Source organism: Anser brachyrhynchus, assembly GCF_964034855.1.
Source record: "Anser brachyrhynchus genome assembly, chromosome: 2".
In the NCBI taxonomy this organism is placed as follows: Eukaryota; Metazoa; Chordata; class Aves; order Anseriformes; family Anatidae; genus Anser; species Anser brachyrhynchus.
The window spans coordinates 156,836,819-156,861,254 of record NC_137695.1 but is presented as its reverse complement, the minus strand read 5'-3'; the positions used below and the strand labels follow the sequence as shown (position 1 = coordinate 156,861,254).

Here is a 24,436-nt window from a genome sequence, read left to right as displayed (position 1 = left end):
ATTTGTAACTTGATAATTAAGCTGCTGCAGACACTTATTCTGGGAGAAGGGAAGAAAGCAGACAGACAGCCTGTTATCCCGCAGACACCGCGCTGGCCTGAGATGGAAAACAACTGCCACGTGCTCCAAGGTGATCAAAGTCCACGTCTCCGCGTTCACAACCACTGTTTAAATTTCACTGGGGTTACTCTTGTTTGTTTGTTCATTTTGCTGTCTCCAAACGAAGCGGGCATTGAGGAAGAGCGGTTTTATAGTGCTTTTTATAGCCTGTGTTGACCCAGATGTTGCTTCAAACCGCTGTTGTGAGGTTGTTTGAGACTGCTGCTGCCCAATCCTTACCATGGCAACTCCTAATTTTAAGGAGTGAAGGCTAAGAAGTGGTACTTCACTAGTTTGTAGGCAAAGGAACTTCCCAAATGGGCCAGGTGGGCGACACCACCTTTCTGGTTTTGCAGCCAAAGTTTGAGAAGCTTCTCTTTTTGAATTATTAAGAAGTTTGATGGGAGATTATTACTTTTTGGTAATTTACTTTTTGGTAAATTACTTTTTTTCTAGGTGATGAAAATGAGAGCCTACTGATGTCTGGTAGCCATGGTTGCTAACATTTCAGGAAGCAGAAAGCCAGGGATGATTGTAAAAGTCTGTCTTTTCCAGTTCCTAATTCCTTTCCTATGCGGTTTTGGGCAGATCAGACATATACCACCACCTTAATTTCTTCTAAATATATCTCGATTTGCTAATGCTTTCTCAGAGCAGACCTGAGATGACATCGCAGAACATAACTGCTTTGTTTTTGCTCTAGTTATCCTTATGCATTTTTTAAAGTAGAGCATGTTCAGTTGAATTTTTATTTTCTGTCAAATGTAAGAGCCAGTACTCCATTATGTCCCATTAATCATGTTTTAAAAATAAGCCCAGATCCTGAGAGGAAAATCATTCCGTTCACTGATTGACTCTTTAGGTAACAAAATAGGAAAAATGCATATAACTTTCAGAAGAGTTACAGTTCTGCAAGGTCCTAACCTTGCTGTACTCTTGCAGGGTGCTCAGGGTATGTTTAATGCCTGTGCTTAAGTTGTCCTAAAGCCATTGGGATCAGAGCTTTTATGAACCTGAAAGAAGAAAAGAGAAGCAACTCTTTGAAGGAACATGGTGCAGGAGAGATGGGCCTTGCTGTTGCTGAATTTGAAGCCATCCTTTTACACAGGGGAGTGATTAATCCAAAGAATGAAGTTCTATCTCGTGGTTAAAGACCTTGATAAACTCCTGCTTGAGGTCAGTTGATTTGACTGGGTTTGCTTTACCAAGCAGTCAACTTCAGTGTCCTCATACAAAGTTAAAACTTATCAGAGATGAGTATTTTAAAATGGGGGCCTGATGACTGAAGTCTCACAGCCAGGTTGTAAAATCACCACTGGTGATTTCAGAGCATGTGACAGAATTTGGTAGGATTTTTGCCTATCAGTTATGGCATGCATGAATAAATACACAGACACACAAAGATACCCCACTTTTTTACCCCAAAGCAGGATTTGTTATGTGGGTTGGGTTTATGTACTGGTTGGTTTGGGGAAGGTTGAGGTGTTGGGTACACCCCCAGCTGTGTGAGCTTTTCCATATACCTTTCTCATCTCTTGGATACTTCAGCTATCTGTGGTGATGCCCTTTGTCCTCCAAGTTTTAATGACAGGATGGCTTTCTCCCTTCAGTAACAGTCCTTTGGGGATGGTATCCTTGTGCCTTGATGTAGGATCACAGCTTAGGGAGGGTTGTTTTTTTATCTTGCCAATTTTTCTAGTAATTTCTTTAGTTTTTGAGAAACAATGTACCCAAAAGCCACTCTGAATCAGCACATCTTTACAGACATAAGTACAAAGAGCAGTTGTATGAGGCTGCGTATGGTGTGGTGGTTTAATTTCTTCACCTTTTTTCTGACGCTGTTATTAGAGACACAAGAAATAGGTATTACTGTTACATTTCTGCATTTATAATTCCTTAGAACTAGTGTTGTATTCTGGAACAAAACGGGACATAAGGGAGAAATTGCTGCCTCCAAATTCTGTTTCTTGCTTGAAGCTATGTAAGTTGAGTCTCCGTCTGGAGCTGTGTTTGAAGACCATTAGAATCACCCATTTGATACGATCTTGTGAAAGGCCTTTTAACTCTGAAAGGTTGCCTTAGTGCAAATAGATGAGCTTAATATATAAAATGAGGAAAACTGCATGTGTAGAATCTTTGAGCGTTACAGAAATTTTCTTAGAGTGACCAGTGCATCATACTGCTATAAATTATTCAAGGCTATTGGAAGATGTGTTCTCGGTAGGGATTTACCACCCTCACTTCATCCTATAATGTACTCAGTTCTTTTCCGCAGAATAATTTCAGCTTGAAGGGAGAGGATCTCTGGAGTTCGTATCGCCCACCCTCTGCCCATACAAGCTAACCAATCTTCAAATATATTAATGCATAATAAAGGTATCATTTCGGTTTAAAAGATACAGATGAGAAATCTGTTTTCTTACACCTCGATTTCCTCAATTTTGTTTTTGCTAATCGGTGAAATTTCTCGATGAGATATGTTTGTGGCATTCTTCTGTGCTTCTGACATTCCCCTCCTGTAAAACTGTTTTGAAGGTTAATTCTCTGATTGTTTCAGTGTAACCTGAACTGTGGCTGGGGCTTTGCTTTTTAGTATTCTTTTCTGCTTGGAAGTGGGCAACAGTTAGGATTTATTTGTGGGTGGGAGGATCTTGGTAGTTAGCTGTGGTGGATTTATTTTGTCTGTTTGAATGCAATGAACAATAATTCATGGAGGGATTGCTGGGTGCTCAGAGAAAAAAAAATAATTAAACCTTTTGAATATTTTATTTCTTTTCACAAGAATACTGTTCTAAAGACAGAGATAAAATGATGCAAACAGCTTCTAAAAGCAGCCCCAACCCTTGCAGCATCTAAAGCCGAAAGCCAGCCGTGCTGGATGGTCTGTGCTGTCTCTCTCTATACATATATACACATATATGCGTGTTTATTTGAAATTGTGTAATTCGCATATCTGCTTTCCCAGTCTCATTTCTTATTCTATCCCTTGTATTTATTATTTATAGCATACCATTACTTTAAGTGCCAACACGCACTATAGATTACATGGTGATCTCTGATGTGGTGGGAAGTCAGTGGAGCAACCGTGTTCAGCATGATCTATCATCTTTTATTATAAAAATCCAAGAGTATCCCTGAGCAGCGTTGTTTACCATGTTTTCTTTTATTGTTAGCTCGGCAAGGAGAGGTGGTAAAGCTGCCTTTGGGGCAGATTTTCTGATGAGGAGGCCTTATTCTGTAGTCCTTTCTGTTTGGGAAGGAAGCCGAGCATGCCACAGCTACAGCCTTCAAACTTGTGTGTTCTCTGGCAAATGTCCTTCTGCAAAAAAAAAACAACATTGATTGAGACAGTTTCTAAATTAGTTATGTTTTGAGACCATGACACAGCAAACTTGAGTGAAGTTATCCAGAGAAGTGCTATGAAGCTGATGAAAGGCCTGGAGCACAAGTCCTGTGAGGAGCGGCTGAGGGAAGTGGGGTTGTTTGGTCTGGAGAAGAGGAGGCTCAGGGGAGACCTTATTGCTCTCTACAGCTCCCTGAAAGGAAGGTGTGGGGAGCTGGGGGTCGGCCTCTTCTCACAGGTAACTAGTGATAGGACCAGAGGGAATGGCCTCAGGTTGTGCCAGGGGAGGTTCAGGTTGGAAACGAGGAGACATTTCTTCTCAGAAAGAGCAGTCAGGCATTGGGACGGGTTGCCCAGGGAGGTGGTGGAGTCACCGTCCCTGGGGGTGTTCAAGGAAAGGTTGGACGTGGTGCTTGGGGACATGGTTTAGTGGGTGATAGTGGTGGTGGGGGATGGTTGGACCAGATGGTCTTGAAGGTCATTTCTGACCTTAATGATTCTATGATTCTATCAGGCAAAATACTTGAGCAGTGGCTTTATATATATCTCATAGCCAAAGACCTGTGTGAAAACTGTGGGTTTGGTATTTTTTTCCTTCTGTCCCACATGTGTGCACTAGTTTGTCTGCTTACTGCCTTTTAAGTCCCAGACTTATTAATTCTGCGCAAACATAAACTGATAGCAATTGAGCTAGTTTTTAGTTCTCGTAATTACACTGAATAGTAATGAAAAGTTGGAGCTATTTTATGATGCCTGAATGGGCATTTTTGGCTTGAATACTGTGCCTGTGATTTCCATAGTGACTGCTGGTGATTAAAAAAAACACAAAAGAAACACAAAAAACAAGTAAACAAAAAAACGTTAGGTCCTGTTTGGGCCATTTTGGTCATAGATTATGCAAAGGACTTTTAGTGTCTCTTGCTGTGTATTATGGCAGGTAGCAGAACAAGGTGCTCCGTGTTGACCTGAGTGGATGGATGTTGCAAGCTGGGACGTGGCTGAACAATGTTTTCAAATGGGGGAGAAGAGCAATTTCCAAATTCTCTGAGCAAAGTTGGGGTTCCTCCTGAGCTTCTGACAAACTGCTAATGCCTTCCCTGTCTGCCTAAGTTTGGACGTCTTTGATAGGTTTGTACATACCAGAGTTTACAACACATTTTCCAGTCCTTTTGGAGCAACTGTCTGGATTTGTCTTCTTGCTTGAAATGCAAATGTTAAGATGTATTTGTTGCCAACTGACAGAAAGGAAGAAAAATTATTTTAGGAGAAAGAAATCAAGCAAGCAAGCATAGCCATTCATTATTTAAATGACGGTGTTTCATGGCAATTTTGTCTTGAAATAACCTTCTGGTTTTGTAAATTGTGCAGCGCTGTTTATCAGTAGCCAAAAATCTTTGTCACTCACTCAAAACCCTTTGTGATACACGCATTACTATCTCAGTAATGGAAAGGTGGGAGCAGATAATTGGCAAATAGCAATAACCAGCAGTTCGTTCCAGTGAGTGCAATGAATCAGTGCTTAGCTTGGTGAATACACGTTGGTATCCAAGCAATTTGGCAACCCTTTAGATTTGACCTGAGAAAATAACTAGAAGAGGATTCTTTTTTGTCCAGCGTCAGTATCCCAGAGACGTTGTTCCCATCCTGCTCTTCCACCCAGGAATGTGGAATTGAGAGGTTGTTCCATTGTAAAAGAGGATTTTGTTGGCTCTGGCTCTCTCATTAGGGTGCCCAAATAATGTGGGCATTCTCTGGGAGTATCAGTCCCTGAGCTGAAGGCACGGGATGTGCCAATTTGTGGGGCTGCCAGCGTGTTACGGGAGATACGTTAGAAAGTGACCATGTTGCACATTCAGTATTTTTTCTTTGCTATCTGCCTGAAAGAAGTATCTTTAAGTAGATTTGATTCAGGGAAGAAATTGCGGTCGTTGTTTCCAAATGCCCCATTTTGTGCAATTTGTTTGGCTCAAAGATATGGCCCTTTACCGCTTCTCTATTAGAGATCTTTGGTTTCATCTGTTCTCCTTTTTACTACCCCAACAGTATCGCATGGGTCTCTAATGTAAGAACAGAAGAGTATTTAAAGGTGGGTCTAATTTTGACTAGAGCTAGACAGTTGATCACTCTCTAATTTAATTTGTTGGATGCTGACCAGAAGTCACTGCCATGGGAGCCAGTGATGACACAAAAGGTGTTGATTCTCCCTGACCTATTTGTATTAGAAAAGAATTACTATCCAAAAACTATTCCAACAGCCCTACATGCCGCCGTCTAAACACTGCATTTGTTCAGGTTTTGAGCCCGTCTGGCTTTTAAAGCCACTTCTAGATAACAAAATAATTGCCTTAGGCATCTCGTTCTCTTCTCAGATGATGTTCTTCTGCTATACCTGGAGGAAACTTTTATTTTGTTCATAACTCAGCTGTTTTGTGGCCTGGGTGATTTTTCTCTGTGGCCCTTCGGCTTGCAGCAAGTTGCCGTGTGTGTTATTAGTAAATTCTTTCCGACAGTAATCTCTGTACCTGTTCGTGATATGGATGAGCCCTACAAAAGCTCTCATAAAAGCTCTCATAAACCCTCACCATGTGAGAGTACAGGGCTCCAGGCTAGGGCTCAGTTAAATGCCCACGTTGCATATCTCATGAGCTGGTTTTCAGTCTCTGAGTTCGGGAATTAATTTTATTGTATCTCTGGCATGAACAACAACAAAAAAATTGTCACCGGCTATTATTTTATTTCTTTAAGTAGGCATTTATTTTCATACTTTAAATTTGGAGGGGAGGAAAAAAGCTGTGATAGAGCCTGTGTTAGAGCCCCCAGTTATCTATGATAACTTGAATGCTGATGTCTGCTGGCACAGTCCTTACTCATCGCTGTTCCCTATAAAATCAGCCTCATTTTAATGGGTTATATTAGACATTGAGTCAAAGAACTTGCCATGACTCAGCTGTTGAGGAGGAGGAACCGCAGCTGCCCCTGGCCCTTCCCAGACTTGGGCACGGGAGCCTCCACTTGGTGCACAACGTTGGAGCCACGCAGGAGCATTTACCCCCACAAAATAATAATGAATAGGGTTTGTACTGTACTTTCCTGTCTTCAGCAATGCAACTCTTTGGCTTCAAGTAATATTGTAATTATAAAATTTAGCTACCATGATTTTTATATGTCAGGATAGGGCTACACGGAATCATAAATGAAGGAGGCACATTGAAGAAAGGGAAGGAGATGGCCTTTAGCAGAAGCCACACTGGTGCTGTTGGTAGCAAGCACCTCAAGTCACAGCTACACAAATGTCATCGACAGGGTCTCTACGTATGGTCACCATTAAAAAATTAAATAATTTACATTGGTCAGTATGTCAGTCTTATTAAATCAGCGTTTCATGACCCTATACTACAAAACCTACTGTTGTCTGCTGACAGGTGGACTGCATTTTAGACCTAAAAAGGGAAATGAAGTTCATGAATGAGTGATGATATCCAATTTTATGTTGTCTGTTTTTTTGTTTTGACCTGATGCCGATGCTACGTCTTACGCAGGTGCGTCAGAAAGCACCTGGTGCAGCAGCTTAGCGAAGTGCATCCTTAATGTTCCACAACAACATGTGACTAAGGCAGGCCATGAAAAAAGATTAGCCCGTTATTGGCAAAGATTATACAGACAAAAAGCATTTCCTTCATGCGGCGGGAAGGAAAAACGCCAGCAAGGATGATGAAGACTTTCTTAATAAGATTTCTGTTTTCAAATATTCCGCTTCAGACCTCTTAATAAAATGAATGCGTTAGATGCACAGGGCTAAGATCACTGCTGAATGAGATTATGCTCTTGTCCATTTAATAATGATGCAGTTGTAGCTTTTCCCCCTACCTTTTCTTATAACTTCCAATATTTAGCACTGAGCAAATTTTGCTTGGATTTAAGTGGGATTATTTATGTATTTTTTTTCTAAATAACCTTTTGATTTATGTAATCTGAATAGTCCCTGATCTCATAAAAGGCTAAACATATTTTTTTCTAATCATCTTGTGGCTTCAGTGTGTCTGTTTACTGCAGAGGCCACATGGACAGGAGTCTTTTTAGAACAGCATTTGAAAATTGAATTTAAAGAGAGCATTTTGGTTTAATTTGCTGGGTCAATTTGTTTAAACAGGCAATAATGTCGTATTTGTCCCCGTGAGACCTTGGACAGAGAGTACATTTGGGCGTCAGTTTTGTTGCTCTAGAATATATTCCTTTGGTAATAATTGATGGTAAACTGATACATTTATGTATTTTTACTTGGAATGACTGATTTTTGGCTTATGTATTATTTGTGATTGACTGCAGGTTGTCTATTCATTTTCTTTCTGGCTGTGCTATGGAAAGAGGAATTACTCTTTCTCCTTCCTTCCTTACTCCCCTCTGTTCTCAGCCGCCTCCCCAAGAGATCAGCTCCAATCTCGGCACCGCGTGACAGTTAGCAGTTGTGACAGGCTAGCCTATTTTTGGAAGTCTGTCCCCACTCTTTCCCCGCTGGAAAAGAAAAGCAAGTTATCTTTAAAAATTAATCCATCTGGAAGAGGAGGAGAAAGCTTCACGAGGCACTCGCCACTCGGTGCTTGGACTGCGGGTTTGCTAATTATTTGTTCGGCTTATGGCACGGGACCGGGGCAGTTTGCACTTCGCCTGGCACTGATCACCTGCCCTTAAGCTCTGCAAGAGCCCTTCTGTTCTGCACGGAAAACGAGACAGACTAAAATACAGCATGGAGCTGCATGGATGTTGTCCAGTCATGTCTTATATTTCACACATTTCTGAGCTGCTTCTGCAAAACCAGAAATACTACTGCTTGTCTCCAAGGAGCAGAAACAGAAGTTCAGAATTTGGCAGTTAGGGTGGAAAGATATTTTTTTTCTCATTTATTTTGCCCCTTCTTTAGACTCTGCAGGCTCTACATGTAGTAAAATAAATGCGTTAAATCATACTCGCAACAGGGGTAGCATCCAGGATCCTGTTCCACATGAAGAAATAACTGCTGTGTGCTAAGCGATTGCATCTCTTATTTTGATATGGTCTCCTTGTACCCAGACTGCTACATCTCTGCGCATTGCAAACCCAGCCCAAATAAGGCAGATGCAGTCCTGGAGCTTTCTCAGGATTCTGAATTAAAAAGTATAAAGCAAATGTCTGGTGGGGAAAGCTTGGCAACAGAATTAAGCTATCAATGGAGGGTTTGTAGTGTATCGAGAAAGGTAGACTTCCAAGTATGTGAAACTATGACCAAAATGGCTTTAAAATTTTTGTTCTGTTTTGTTGGTGTCCCTAAAGCTCAGGAACACTCTGGACAGCTGGTTTGAGTTTTCATCTCCCGAAGCACTATTATTTTGTTTTCTCATAGGTGGTTATTATTGGAACTTTAAAAATAGACTCTGCTGTCTGTCTAATCTAGTCGTTTAATCTTGTTCTAGATGCTTCACTTTATTTCCTTAGATATATGAAGTGAATGCCTCTGTGCCTACTCTTTATATACCTGTCATTGCTAGAATATCAGAACACCTTTCCCCAGCAAGTCAGTGCTGAGTCATCTTCAGAAAGTGCTCGTCCTCCCCACATCAGCTTGGTATACAAGAAATTAAATGTTCAAAATACTGTTGATATAAGAAGCACAAAAGACGTGGGGATCACTTGGTCAGTGGTTGAGCTGATCTTTTCGAGGTCTGTGGAAGCCGTGTCCTTCAGGCTCCCGAGCCACGAGGTACAGATTTATACGTTAGTGGGCTGATGATGCCATAAAAATTCCCCAATTTGGAGACAAAACTGTGATACCGGATCATGGTGCTCTGTTTACATGGATAACATTTCCTGGATATGGCTTTTTCCTTCTCACCTTTAAATAATGATATTGTATGGCTGTTTCTGTCACCTATACCCACTGAAACTCCACATGAACGTGGGCTTGTCTGGGTAGAACAGGCTGAATTGAAAGTGAGGCAGTAAATTAATTTACAGCTCCAATAAAGGTTGTATTGATTCCTCCAACTCTACCACTTCCCTTCTCCTTTCTCCCTCTCAAAGAAATAAATGCATATGTTACACAGTTTAATCCTTCAGGTTAAGACCTTCTAGAGTAATACAGCTCAGCTGATTATATTCTCACCTAGAGGCATTTTATTATTATTATGGTGCTGCATTAAATTCATGCATCTCTCTCATCTAGGCCTTTGTTGCCAGAAGGAGATGCCCACGCACGTACAGGTACACGCCGTGTTTATGTTGATCCCTATTGACAAGCATCCTGCAAGTCGATAATCTACATAAACATAGCCTTGCACGACCAGCAGGCCAACTGAAAAATGGCAAACGTCGGGTGTGCACACTGTGGTATCTGCGGCATCAACCGCGTGTGTGGGATTCTGTGTGGTTTTGGGAGATGTTAGCATGCCAGTTAGATGTTTTTACGGGACAGTCTAATCATACAAGACAGTATGGGAGAGGAGAAAAACATTTTAGGATTATTTGGGGGGTGTGCATACGTCTTTGTCACCTCTTGTCTCTGAAGGTGGATCGGTAAGGGGAAATTTACCTTGGGTGTTGCATCGAGGCCCTGGAGCATGTCCAGAGAAGGGCTACGAAGGGCCTGGAGCACAAGTCCTGTGAGGAGCAGCTGAGGGAACTGGGGCTGTTTGGTCTGGAGAAGAGGAGGCTCAGGGGAGACCTTATTGCTCTCTACAGCTACCTGAAAGGAAGGTGTGGGGAGCTGGGGGTCGGCCTCTTCTCACAGGTAACTAGTGATGGGACTAGAGGGAATGGCCTCAGGTTGTGCCAGGGGAGGTTCAGGCTGGAAACGAGGAGACATTTCTTCTCTGAAAGAGCAGTCAGGCATTGGGACGGGTTGCCCAGGGAGGTGGTGGAGTCACCGTCCCTGGGGGTGTTCAAGGAAAGGTTGGATGTGGTGCTTGGGGACATGGTTTAGTGGGTGACATTGGTGGTAGGGGGGTGGTTGGACCAGATGATCTTGGAGGGCTTTTCCAACCTGTATGATTCTAGGATTCTATGAGTCCTTCTGTACTGTTTCGCACAAGGAGGGAAATATTTCCATAATTCTTTCTTTCATTTTCTTTCCTTCATCTTACGGCTTCTAGATATGAGCATATTTTCTGGGTAGGCATAATTAGGCCCATAAATTGATTGCTCTTTCATATCCATCACCGCTAGAATGCAGGATTTTTTAAAATAGATGTTTAAAAGTACATGTGGACTATGAAGTAATGTAGGGGCTGTGCCTCTGGACTTTGTCTTTTCATGTGCTGGGCACTAATAGTTAATCAGCATCGGTATGTGGTACAACATCGGATAACCAGACCAAAAATATCCATCTGCTCCTCCTGAAGTGAATCACCATTCTAGCGTCCTTACTCAATATCTTCTGTAGAAGAAAAATGAAACAAACTTCTTTGAGCATAAAAAGTGTTTGCTTATTCCAAGTAAATGTCTAAGAGGAGTGGAAAAAGAATCGAAGTGATACATGTATGTATTTTTATAAGGCTGGCTGATCTGTAACGTTTTCTCTGCATCATTTCTATCAGTCCACCAAAATCAAATGTGCTTCTCTGCACAGCGGCTTGCCTGGGCATGTGGGGAAGCGTCCGTCCCTTGAAGGTACACTGCTCTGAATTTGTATCTGAGGGAGAGACTCCAGTCATCCTAGCTTTCTAGTTTGTATACTTTTTTTTTTTCTCAAATGTGAGTTAATTTAATGTAGTTATATATATAACAGTTAATAGTTTTCTGTGCACGGTGAGCAGCAAATCATTCCTTCCTTTTTTTGCTGCATGTGTAGATTTTATCTTTTCTATCAGCTTTTCTCCAAACATAGCTGTGGTCTGAATTTCTGAAATCAGTTCTGTGGCTATAAAATATCATGACAAATCTCGAGTAAGTCTATATTTGGACACAGAGAGCGAGTTCCGTGAAGTTGCTCTGAACTATCCACATGTTCAAACTCTTGTCCTCTGCTTACAAAAGGCATTCTTCCTGGAAAAGGTGAGGGCGTTTGCAGCTGCTTTGAGAATGTACCATGTGTTTTCTGTGCTTGGTGCTCCTTTTGATTTTTTAGATACTTAAGACAGATGACTGAAATAGCTCCGGTTCTTTGTTACTGAATGCCAATGAAACCTATCCAGACATTTCTAACAGTCCATAGAAACTTTCCTGCAGAAATGGTTATGCAGTACAGGCTTTTGCATGTCATTAAGATATTTAAGAGATGTTTCGTACCTAGTAAAGGTATATCAGTAGTGATAAATCGCGCATGTGCTGGGGTCATCGCATAGGACCGCGGTCAGCTGGATTAGATTGCTAAGCAAAACAGTGGTTGGAGGAGTCCCTGGCTAGCTTGCACAACCTCCTAGGGGAAGTTTGGGGAAAATTGCAGAAAAAGGAGGCAAAGTGTTTATGCAAGGATGTAGGTTTGACTTTGATCATTGAGATCAGTGCAAAGAGATGTATACTGTGCCTCTGTAGTCAACTAAAAATGTGTGATTACCACTTGGAGTGAGTGAGAAAGTCTACCCAAAAGCATCTAGCAGGAGGGAGTCAGGTTTCCTCCCCTTCCTCACAACTCATCGGTCTTCTGCAGTGTCGTATGCCTGGGTTCCTTGCCACAATGAGGACAAGTTTCCTCACTCTCAGTCCTGCTCCTGAATCAGGAGTCCACACTGCATTTGATAATACAGGGGAAATCTCACTTCTGCCAGCCGGGTGTTAATTCTCTCTTTGGGCAGAGCTTGTTTCTGTCCACAGACACGGTTGTGTGGTTTGAGTGTTAATAACTTCCCACTTCATTTGTTCTCTTTTGGTTCGTTGTAGTCTCATTCAGGTATAAGGCAATGTATGCCTTTTTTCCCCTCCCTCCAAATTCTGCTACTAAAGTGGCTTTCCAAGGGCTGCTTCTGCATATAATTGTAATTCTGTAAATCATATGTCTCGCTGAGAATCCAAAGCATGCAAACTGAAGTGCTTTCATACAGCCACCTTGGCTTTAGTGCTTTGTTAATCAGTAGAGGAAGGGGTCTAGCTGGGTTATTTATTTATTTATTGGTGCATGAACATCCATCTGTTGTATGATTGCCTTCATCTCCATGGTTTGGCATTCTCAGTCTTTACACTAGCAGTTATCTGATTGTAAAAAATGCTTCCTTATAGATTTGGTTGCTACAGTTGTTTCTCTTTGATTACCAGCTTGCAAGCTGGTCAGTGTCAAAAAGCTTCCATAATATTTATTACAACACAGCGTAAATCAATATCTGTGTAATGGAACAAGAATATATCCATTAAGGTTGTGAATTATGGTGGTGTCTCAGATATGGCTTAGTGTTTCTGGACTCTGGCCTTTCAGGTGTCTTCAAAGGCTGGGATGATGCAGACTGGCAAAAATATAAAAGATGTAGAAAAGCTGGTTCACAAAACGCTGACAAACTTCTTAACCTGGACACCCAGGGAAAGAGACCTATTTGCTGTTCATGTCACTTGTTAGCAGGGTACTTTACACTCTCATGTCTAAAGCTCCCTGTGTAAGTAGTTTATTTTTCATTTAACTCAGAAGAATACTCCGTTTTTCCCTCCTATTGATTTAAAAGCAACCATGTTTGCATGTCCATGAAACTCAACGAAACACAATTGAAAGCACTAATTTCTAATAGCTAAACGTCGCAGTGGTAACGTGCTTTGTTTTCTGCCCTACAGATTAATGGTGATGAAAACTAGAATGACATTGGCGCACTTACGTAGTAGTGTGGAGAGTTTTAACTACTATTTAAGGTAGCTGGAGTTACCATATCGGACATAAGAAGAATCAGACACCTAGTCTGATCAACATCAGTTACCTAGAAAGGAACTTTCTTCTGCCCTTAAAAGCTTCCTCATGGCTCTGCTTTTCTCCCAGTTACATCTTCTGGTGCTGCTTATTGCTCAGGACCCTGGAAACCAGATCACCGGAGACCGCCAACCACTGCCTGCGCATCACCATCATGGGGTTTTTACGTCCACGTTAACGGGACTGTGTCGGGGTTGTTGAAAAATGTGTTGTGTTCCCAAGAGAAAATTGGAGTAAGGGAATAGAGGAATTAGTTGAATTAGTTGACACACTATATTGTCATTAGCAAAGGCAAAGCTGAAGAAGTTCACCTGTATTTGGAAAGGGAGGATATGGCTTGTGGCATCTAGTAGTTCTTTTAGCCTTGGACCAGTCCTCTCCCAGGGCACTTTTCTCCTTGCTCTGTTGTATCTGAGGAGTGGATTTCTTCCCCCAAACTGGTGGTCTTTGGTGATGTTTTGGACATCTTGACTGAAAATCACTTAGAGGCATTGAGAACTGTAGGACTGGGTGATGTGACGCATAGAGAGTTGGGTTTCTGAGGTCTTTATTCTTGGTGATGATGTGTGAGGAGATTGTTACACGGGCTGGCTTTTGGATCGAGAAGCGGGAAAGCAGAACTGGTACTTGAAAAACAAATGCATTAAGTATGGCATTACAGATACTTAGCATGGAAAGCTATAATCCTGTTTTTCTAGGATTTTTTTCAGAGCAGAATCTTTTTCTCTTCTCCAGTGTCCTTCACATTGTGTCGTTTTGCTAGATATTCAAATTACAAGATCCCTACCCTGCTAATTTGGTCTCCGATCTTTCAAACATTTCCTTACATCCTTATGTTTATTCATGTGAGCTGCTCATTTGACTAGTCTGGTTGCAGGAACAGAGATGCATAAATAGTGCGTTTTGAGTTTATTACACAAAGTTCAGGAAGATAGGGGAAAGAGTATATATGTCATTGCAAGCTCATTTATTTCAGTGTACTGTACAGAACACGCCAGCATGGTCTACGACGAAATTTATCCTTGTGCTGCTGGTGGTACAGAGGAGTGAATAAAATACATTTGTTATAACATAATAAATTATATTAATACCAAATAAAATAGCATAGGGATCTTGTTATAGATACTGTGGCAGCAGTATAACCCAGGGCAACACGCGAATAAGTAACATTTATTATTAAGTGTAATTCTTACGCTGCTTTGAAAGTGACAAACATTTGACATGTTCAGTTAATAGGTTTAATTAAAATTCAGGATTAATTATGAAGATGAGTAACTCTCCTTCATTACCTTGTAGGAACAAAAGATACTTACATTTCAAGAAAGAAAAGATGATTAACCCAGTAGCATGTATCAGAAGGATTGCAAATACTCCCTTACAGGAGCAGGGATCATAAATATTAAATTCTGCATCCCCCAGCAAAGAGGGAATGAGATTCAAAGCAAATTGGGTTTGCAGAACTGCTGGATTTCGAAAAATGGATTTTAAAATCACTGTAAGTGCACTTGTCAAAGAGGTAAACCGTTGCTTCAGACAGATCAGAGATGATGAGAACAGGGGAAGGTGTTGGAGGCTAGCTCTGAATTTCAGCACTCTGTTGAGGTGTAACTCGGATGTAAAGCACTGGATGTGGGATTGCTTTCTTGGGTTTAAGTTTTCAATCCCACGGCAATGTAAAACACTTGAAAGAGGGTATTAGACAACTATCCTAATTTCTTCCACGGGTTCCAAGAAAGTGGCAACACCAGCTGATGCATTGTAATGCAGTATATTTATAGGTCAATTTAGCAGCTTTTTCTATTAAATCTTGTCAGGCTCTGTGATTTATATGATATTTGTTCAGCATGCCTGTAGCAGATACGACTGGTAATTTGAAATATGAAATGTGTTAACCTCTGAGTTAAGCTAATGATAAAGTTGAATTAGGCTAATAACAGTTTAAAAAAGCCATATGTTTCCTTTCAACTTTATAGACTTTCAATCTTAGATATGTTTTTACTTGGATCAAATTACAAAACGTTATTTCTTTGTAAGTACACCATGTTGTTCTGAAGGGTCACCTCTAGGTCTTTTTTTACAAGGAGGAGAAAAAAGATTTTAATTTTAATATGTTCTGAATTTCCAGTTTTTGAAAGATGCCTGCTTCTGGTGTTTCCTGTGTCAATCATCAGTACTTCAGCTAAAATGTTTAACCAATTGTGAAATCCCACCACCGATTGAAAACCACCAGTAGGGTTGTTTCATCTCCACGGCCTGTTTTACTGGTCCTTTAAATTAGCTCAAAGTAAGCTATGAGCACTGCAGCCCTCGTGTCATTTTCTGGATTTGATGTAAAAGCAGAGTATTACTGTAGAAGCTCTCGGACCTCGTCTGTTGAGAGAAGAGCACCTTTTGATCAGGATTCAGCTCCTTACTATCAAACTCGACAAGCAGCTTCAGCTTTCCAAAGCTGCCTTTGCTTCAGTGCCACCTTAGGTGCTTGGTGTGTCCAGTCTGCTAGTGTGTGCTGCAGCTGGACTGTTTTAAATGTAAAATACTATTGAGTGCCTTTTTCGAAAATGGAGTACTATTTTTTGCTCATAAATCACAAACATCAATTTTTCCGAGTAACATTTGTGTCAGTGTTGGGCCCTGAAGGTTGCAGCTTGTTTAATGAAGTCTCCTCATTTCTATTCCTTTCATCCCAGTGTTCCCACTTGTGCATCCCACTTCCTCCAGTTTACATCCGAATTCCTAGGGACACCCAGATTAAGGGTTCACTTAGACCTTGCTTCATCCTTGAACAGAAAAAGTTGATGTCTGGCAATGTGGAGGTACTAGACAGGGACAGGGCAAGATGCAGATCTGAAATAGGCTCCTTTTTTTTTTTACAGCTTCAGAAATTCTCATTCAAATTAGGAAGGCTGTCCATGCAGGCAACTCCTCGAGCTGCTGTAGAAGTATCCAGATGCTAGAAGTCGAGCTTTTTGTGTCACTCCAAATAAGCAGTGTCGATTAGAAGTTGTCTCTTCTCCCACGCACCAAGTGATAAGACAAGAGGAAGTGGCCTTAAGTTGTGCCAGGGGAGGTTTAGGTTGGATATTAGGAAAAATTTCTTCACTGAAAGGGTTGTGAAGTATTGGAACAGGCTGCTCAGGGTAGGAGTTGAGTCACCATCCCTGGAGGTATTGAAGAGACGTGGAGATGTGGTACTTAGTGACATGGTTTAATGGTGGGCTCGGCAGTGCTAGGTTAAAGGTTGGACCAGATGATCTTAGAGGGCTTTTCCAACCTGAATGCTTCTGTGATTATAAGTAGAAAACTCAGAAAATCCCCTCCTATTGTTCTCTTTCCAACAGTGAGTTTATATGCAAAATTAACCTTCTTTGTGTCTTCTTGGTGGACAGCCATTTCATGCTTTTATGCCCAGTAGTTTTGCAGGCGAGTTTTGATATTTAGGTCTGGATGCGCTCATTATGTCCAGCCCTGCTCCCAGCACCGAGAGTCCAAGGCACGTGGCCGTGAAGATTGGCTGTGATATCTGGTATCGAGGCCATGGAACGTAATTAAGTTCCTGCAGAAAAAGAATCGCCGCTGTTAGCTGACTCATCTAACGCCTAGAGGTAGCCCTTAAAATCGTACATATTTGTGCCGTGTAAATGGTGCCGATCAAAATGCTTCTGTCGAGGGGATGTGGGTTTTTTATGCGGACAAGATTACTGCTTGGGCGCGTCAGCAGAGAGCTGTGCCTTGCCATAGGCAGTGCAATAAACTTCCAGATCTTGACTGTCACAGCAGAGGTACCGATGTAGGGTGAATTTAGATTGCTTTTCAACGCGTGGCGCTGAGATCAGACTGGAAAAGCCCAGGAAAATCTTTAGATGGGGTGGATTCGAATGAAACAAAATTATCTGCAGCGCAAATAAAAACAAAATGGAAACCCGCTGGTTGGACACAGCTTAGCTGCAGGTTGTTGAGACACCTTGTGTGGTGTTTTGCCCACTTCTGTCCAACGTACATCACACACAGCAGGTGTAATGGTCCCTTGATGTCTTGTGTCTATTCAGGCCCTCATGAATGTAGAGGTTTCCCAGCTTTTTGCCAGCGATGATTTGGAAGTTCTCTTAGTGATAGTGGCTCTGCAACGGGATCCTTCAGCCAAAACGATAATGATTGATGTAGTCTCTTATTTGTTTGCCAAAAAAAAAAAAGCTTCCTTTGTTTTCTTGACAAACGTAAGTCCCAGCCTCGTGTTGTTGTAAGGCACCAGTTTGAGAAAATGTAGACCTGTAAGGATCACCTTAGCCTCGTGGAAACCTTCCCAATGCAGATGGTGAGAACCTTCTGCACTTTCTGGAACCTCAATAAAAGCTGCATCCTCAGTGTCTCTCAGTGAGGCCAGTCCTGTTGCTCACGGGATCGTTATTGCTCTTCGTCTGTTTTTTCTTTAGGATCTGAATAAGAGCTTTAGATGTCTGTGTCAGACAGTTACAGTAGGTGGTCTAGCAGAAGTGATTACCTCTTCTAGAAAACCTGCCCTAATCAAAAAATTATTTCCGAGATTGAGAGAGGCCCAGCTGTTGTGGGAAGCTGTCGCCCTATGCTGGAAGTTCAGTCAGAGAAAAAATAAGAAGGAAAAATCTTGAGTACTTCATTTGCAGGTATGTGTGATGCAATTTTCAGTGTTTTGAGGAAGAAACAGAAAACTCGTATGGTTTTTTTCCAGTGTAGATAATTCTGGGCTGAACAGGGGAGATTGCAAGGTTACGTGATTAGACAGATGTTTTGAGGAGGGATGACAAATAATTGCTTTTACACACCATTCTTCTGTAGATATCTTTTGGTGTTAGGTAACAAACGCATTTAAACCCCAAGCACGTCTGGATTTTTTTTTTTTTTGAGTGCCTTAAAACACAGAGCTAGGCTGCATTTCAGTCGCTGCAATGCATGGTCCAGAAAGTTGGCTACTATGACAGATGGTGTTAAAACACGCTTTTAGCTCTGAGGATTTCTCAGAACGTGGCACAAAGAAGGTTTTCAGAGATGGAAGGAGCTGATCCCTTTCACATTTGAGAAGTTCATAGTCTATCAGCAAGGAGAAAAACAAAACTCATCTGTGCATTTCAGTCCCTCCCAAGAGCGTCTATAGAGAGAGAACTCTTCCATGTTTATTTTTCGCTTTTCCTCTGAAGGCACTGCAAAAGAAGAGTTTTTATCCCATTTGGGTTATTGTAGATTTCTTAGTAAGATTTTTATGTACTTTTTTTTAAATATACTTTTCCAGGAAGGTTTGGCACAGAAAGAGTTGAGTCACATCTCCCTTAAAGCTGTTGGTTAGTAGGGAGCTATGAGAAGATCACAACTTCTCATATTTGAGTAGAGATCCAAAGGCACCTTGGAAAGTAAGTGGGTTTTAATTTATTATCTAGTCAGAGTGATCTGAATTTTTCAGAACCAAGATGCCCTTCTGCCATTCTTGTGCTCTGTCTGGTGCCTACGTATAAATAAGAAGCAATTTTCTCGCAATTTTCTCTTTTCCCGCTGGAATTCTCAGTAGCATCCCATTGTGTCTGAGCTGGCGGGACATCGCATCTCAAAAATCTCACCTGTAGCCTCCTGTTTTCCCATCCAGCACGTCTAAGGCCCTCATACAAATCAGAAACAGGTGCCCATAAGTCACAATGAAAAGTAAATTCTCTCATAGGACACTTCGATATTTCCCTTCTCTTCAATTACCAGTGTTTGGTGGAAGGGGTCAAGAAAGACTAAACCCTACCAAGAACTGTTTTAGAAGGGACCAGAGGTCCTGTTCTAACCCAGCATCCTCCTGACACTAGCCACTGGCAGAGAGAGTCTTTTTTAGGGAATGAAACATCAGGTCTTAAAAAACACTTTCCCTAGCGTGCCCTTCTAGTTTTGGAAAAGCGCATCCCAGGCACTTTTTGAGCCAGAGCTTGTATCCACAGCTTTGTGTCTATTAGGTCACGCTGAACTTTCTTTGATGGATTTATCTAATTAATCTTTGAAAGTGTTTGTACTTTTCAGTGCCTATATCACAGGGAGTCATTTTTTATGCGTGTTTTATAGCAGCTTAAAGGACCTCCTACGATTACCTACAGTTTGTTTGTCTACCATAAATCCTTTCCTGGGTGCATAAATCCAATTAGCATGCCTTTTATTCTATCTGTTGACATTTAGGTAAACATCACTGCATCAACATTTTCATCAACAGGTTTATGTAATAAGCCATTATTCCAGCCTCTGAATATTACAAATATGCTATCTTAGTTGTAGGAGAAAGAAATATTTTGAACTTTGCCAAATTTTGTTAAATAAATCAACTAATAATGATTTAAAACTAATTTAAAGCATGTAAAATTCAGATATAAACTCATATACAATGGGATTATCCAGCCTTATCCTCCCTTCTTCTTACTGAAGCTGGTGTCTGTCCACAAGGTAGTTGGTTGTCTTTTGTGTGAAGGATGTATATCTGTTCCACATAATCATTCGTGAGACGTGTCCAAAAACTTTTACTGTTTATTCTGAACTAGTTATCAGATTTTTCTCGCAATTCCTAATGAATTGACTGACCTTATTGTCCATTTTTTCCTTAAGCTTAGGATCCTATTATTTGTTCTACATTGTCTCCTGCTGTTCAGGAGATGTGGTTTCTCTCTCACTTCACTCTTTTCTTTAAAAAGTTTTAGATCTAATTGTGCTTTAATTCCCGGGCTAATGAGATTTTGTCAGATAGTTTTCAGTCCTTGGTTTTTAGGGTTGGAAACTTTATCAATTAAAGGTGCTTTTCATCACAGCTGTGCCAGCATCCAGTTGTGTTTTTATGTGCTTCTTTATCTTTTTCTCTTAGTTCTGAAAAACCTGTTCATATTTTTTAAATGGCACCAAATAAAGGTGTTCTGAATCCCAAAGAATATTACTTGTTTCATTTTTTTTTAATTTTATTTATTTTTATTCCCAGCCTCTTCACCTGCAATTGGTGGGCGATCTTGTATCTACAGTGTTCAGTGCATTTCTTACCATCCAGAAATGAATAAAGGCTTGCTTTAACGCTAGTCAGGATCTCTCCTCTGGAAGCTGTATAACTCTATGTTGCTCTTTCATGATTTTCTTATCCTCCTCGTTCTCTGCAGGACACATTTTTTTTTTTAAACAATGATCATTATTTTACTGTCTTTTCTTAGTTGTAGCTTTTAAAATGTATTTATCGCTAGCTCACAGATTGTACTTCCAGTTCCTCCTGTCTCCTGTGTTCAGTTTGGGAGATGCAACTCTGAGCTCAGCTCTCTGGGGACCTCTCTCCTTTCAGGGGCTCTTTGATATCTCCTCTCTTCTGTCCTGTATATTCACTTTCCCACTCGAGCAACCATATTTTATTTGCCAAATTCCACGTGGTATCCAGAGCTGTGATACTCCCTCAGAATTTCTTCTGGGAAATAGCATTTGTAATCGCTCCCCTCCATAGAGTATCAGTTTCATAACCAGGCAGGGAGTTAACAGGCCAAGGTAGGAGTGGTATTTTTGGAAGATTTTGGTATTTTCCCCCTCAAACGCCAGCATTAAGCGACGACACCGCAAACTCCAGGCCTCTTAGTGTTTCTTTTCCTTTTTCTAATTTTTGCAAGTATAGCAACAAGGTGATTTCACAGATTTCAAAACTGTGGATTTGGATGCTACCAACAGTTACTGTTATTACGAAGGTGTAAAAGATGAAGAGGGGAGCGTGTGTGTGTGTGTGTGTGTTACAGATTTTACAGCACCTGAACTTGCTTTTAAGTTGTTGGCCATGTTGCCAGTGTTCCTAAGGATCAATCCTACATGCCAAAAACAATACCAACAGCAATAAAGGAAATATTAAAAGTTGAGCAGTTAATGAATTCAGCAAGGAAGAAAATTGGGAAGAGTTTTTGGAAGCCAATATTGGTTCTTGTTCTAAACACAAGCTTTAAGGTTGTAATGTGATAAGTGTTCCCACTTTTTTATTTGAAGTACTTTGCCTGGAAATTCTTGAGCTTGCTATATAATGATAAGTCCTTCAACAAAAACCTCGGGGTAAGGGACAACAGTGATGGGAACAAAAAGTGGGGAGAAAATAATGGGTGTAGGTTTGGTTGATTAAAGAATGAGCAAGGGAAGAATAAGAATTTTCTTGTTCTCTTCTCGCTGTAAGAAATGAAATCCAAGGTGCAAGGGAAGGATTTCTACAGAGTCAGGAACGTGCACATGCTGTTAGACGTGGCGTGTTGGGTGGGAGGGGAGGACAATAAAAGCTTATGTGTATCTTGGGAGGAAGGGAAGGGTGTTTCCAGACTATCAGACTAGGAAGATAATTTTAGCAGCTGCGATTTGAACAGGCTGGGAAGGAAGGAAGCAGGTGGGAATAGGACAGCAGGTAGGAAGGATTGCAGTAATTGAGGCAGGAGACGATCAGGGTAAGGATGAACGATTTAGCTGGGCTGATAGGAGGAGCGTTTGATCCTCAGTAAATTGCAGGGCCGGGAAGCGATGTGACCTGCTGAGCACCCAGATGCCGCGCCGAGGGCAAAGCAGGCAGCCGAGCGGATGGCGGGCTGCAGGGCTGCTTGGGCACGAGGTTGGGAGCGGTGTCCTCAGACGCGGAAGGAGGAGATGTGGGAGGGAAAATAAGTCACCCGCTGCCTGCATGCAATTTGCCCTCCTGGCCGTGAGGTCTGGCGGCTGCGCTGGGAGACGAGGCAGCGATATTTCTGTTGAATTTGCAGGTTAGCTGCACCGCCGTTGTTGCAAGCCCATGAATGAGTGAGCATGGGGCGAAACGTGGATTGGAGAACTTATGCACACAGGCACTTTGTGGGTGGGAGAGTGCAATGAGAGAGATGTCAAACAAGCGCTCAGAGAGGAGGGTAACATTTACCAAAACTTATAATTACACTATTACCCCACGCTGGAGCAAAGAAAGAAGCTTTTTAGTGACATCTAATAATTTTTTTTTTCTCCAGCGGGTTTTGATTTTGTCACAAAGCAACCGTATGCTGTGTTTTCAGCTGGAGGGAAGTGACATATGGTGTTGTTTAATAATTGAATTTATTTTAGAGCATCATGTAACATAATCGCCCTGGAAGTACTGTACATACTGCTTAGCTGCCTCCGAGAACGGAGAACCGTGCTCATTTCTTGCCTGCAACTGTGCTGTTGCGCTGGTAGGTGGCTGTGAACATCAACAAGTCAAAAAGTGATGTCGAATTATGGAACGGATTGTAGGACCTCTTCTACTTGGGGAGGTCAGAGATTATTCCTGGCCTTCTCTCTGCTTTTTTTTTTTGTCCACTGATCGAGGCCCTTTGACAGGTATGTTGAGACCAAGCTAAGGCGCCAAGTTGTCACAGGCTACATATGCAGTAGGTGTGTAAGCACATTTTATTCTTGACCCCTTTTTGTCCATCACTACTTTTATTTCTGAAAATAGATGGAAAAATGTCATTTGCTCTGCTTTTCCTTCTGCATCTACACATTTTTGGGGGCATTTTTGCCTTAGCCTCCTCCCTTTATTGGGGCTGGGTTGGCAAATGCTGGGTTAGCACGTAGGAAGGCATTTGTAGAACTGTCTTGGGTAGTGATGTGGTGGAAGAAATGCTTGCACAGCAAGGCTCCTGCCCACCTCTTTTATCTGTCATTAAAAGATCTTATGCAATGAATCTTCCACGTTATTCCCAAAGGGAGTAAAATCTCTGGGAACACTGGGACGCTCCTAATGTGAGTCCCTGATGACATTTTTTGGTCCTGGAGAGAAAAACATTTGTTGTAATTGGGCTGTGCTAGTGTGTTACTCATGAATAAGTTTTTAAAAATCTTCATTCTGTCTCTTCATAAGATCGAATGTGAGCCAGAAACAGCAGGATTGATATTCTGCCTTGGTTAGATGTACATGTTTTATCATATTAGTGATTTTGTTGTCATACTGCTTTTCACTTTCATTAGTACTAGGCGTTCCAATTTTTGTTTTTCTTTTGAGTTATCTGAAGTAAATTACAATTCAGTAAACATAAATAGCTGCATAAAAACAACATTAGGACTGAGGGGGGAGAAAAATAAGAAATAATGGTTACAGAGGTAAAGATTGTGGTTTCTCTCCTCCTCATGCTCCCACAGGGTCCCAAAATAGACATTCCCACTGCAGACTCTGTGCTTCATTTTTTTTTGCCATGTAAGAAATTTCCCTGTGGAAGTGACGGCCACAACACAATCCTTCTTCACACTGCTCTGAACTGAGTAGGGACATTATGCTGTCTAGTGGTTTCCCACCTTCCTGGATGTTTGTCTTGTCTGGATTTATCTGAATTACCTATTATTAACGCTGTTGACTACAGCAAAAAGGTTCATTTTTAGCCTTCTACATTGTGTTAAGGTCCATAGATCCCTAGAAATGTAATTCACCTTTTTGGGGGACCATAGTGGAGTTCAAATTTGGGTCTTTGCAGCCTCCATTAGTTCTCGCAGCTCTCCTGGCTTCTAGTCTTTCTCTTTTGGAGGGAAATTCCTAACTATATTTGAATCTGCTGAATAATTGTTTCTGGATAACCATTTGGCTCCATAGCATGGTTGTCCAGTTCTGAATCACATCTGCAATTGCACTTGTTTTGGGGGGAAGAGAGTGCTTTTGCTGAGCTTTCTCAGAAAAGTGTTTTTGCCAGCAGATGTTTCAGGAAGAAACGCCAGCAAATCAAAGGCATCAGTCTCTTTGTCCATTATGAGTCCATTACCCCAGTGTTACATTGGGTTACAATTTTAGTTTCTTGGTTGGTAAAAGAGGCAAATAAGAGAACTGGAGCAGCTGGCTCCTGCTGAGGAATTTCCCCTTTCTGTTCTTCCCTTCCATTTTATTCAACAGAAAATGAGAAGGGCTATCTGAAAGATAATACCTGTATCTGTAAAGATTTCACCAGCAGTACCTACAGACGTGTCCGGCTGTCAGTAACACACCATGCATATTGTCAGTCTTGGAGAGTGATGTGACTAAGGACCTGCTTGCAATAGGCACTGTGGATGATGCTTTTCTCTTTTGGGGAGGAAGATAGTTTAACCATGTGTATGTGAGACTTGCCATGGCTCTTACCTGCCTGGTCCATGTATTAAAGGCAAAAAAGTTTAGTCTTGAAGGCCTT

At 41.4% G+C, this 24,436-nt stretch overlaps 1 protein-coding gene across 11 annotated transcripts in view; it reads left to right on the top strand.

Annotated features, from left to right (window-relative positions):
- TRAPPC9 (trafficking protein particle complex subunit 9) overlaps positions 1-24,436 on the top strand; it is a 556,529-nt gene that overhangs the window by 311,865 nt on the left and 220,228 nt on the right. For 3 of the 11 annotated variants that reach the window (XR_013947304.1, XR_013947305.1, XM_080582092.1), the window contains one exon: positions 22-24,436. This exon is cut by the window's right edge and continues 63,574 nt beyond it. The exons of 7 other annotated variants lie outside the window; for them this stretch is intronic. Coding sequence is in view for 2 of the 4 variants with exons in the window: in XM_080582092.1 (XP_080438218.1) it covers positions 22-101 (80 nt within the window). In the remaining 2 variants the exon portion in view is untranslated. The remainder of the gene's footprint in view (positions 1-21) is intronic. One more of the 11 variants, XM_080582082.1, reaches the window with a different exon arrangement.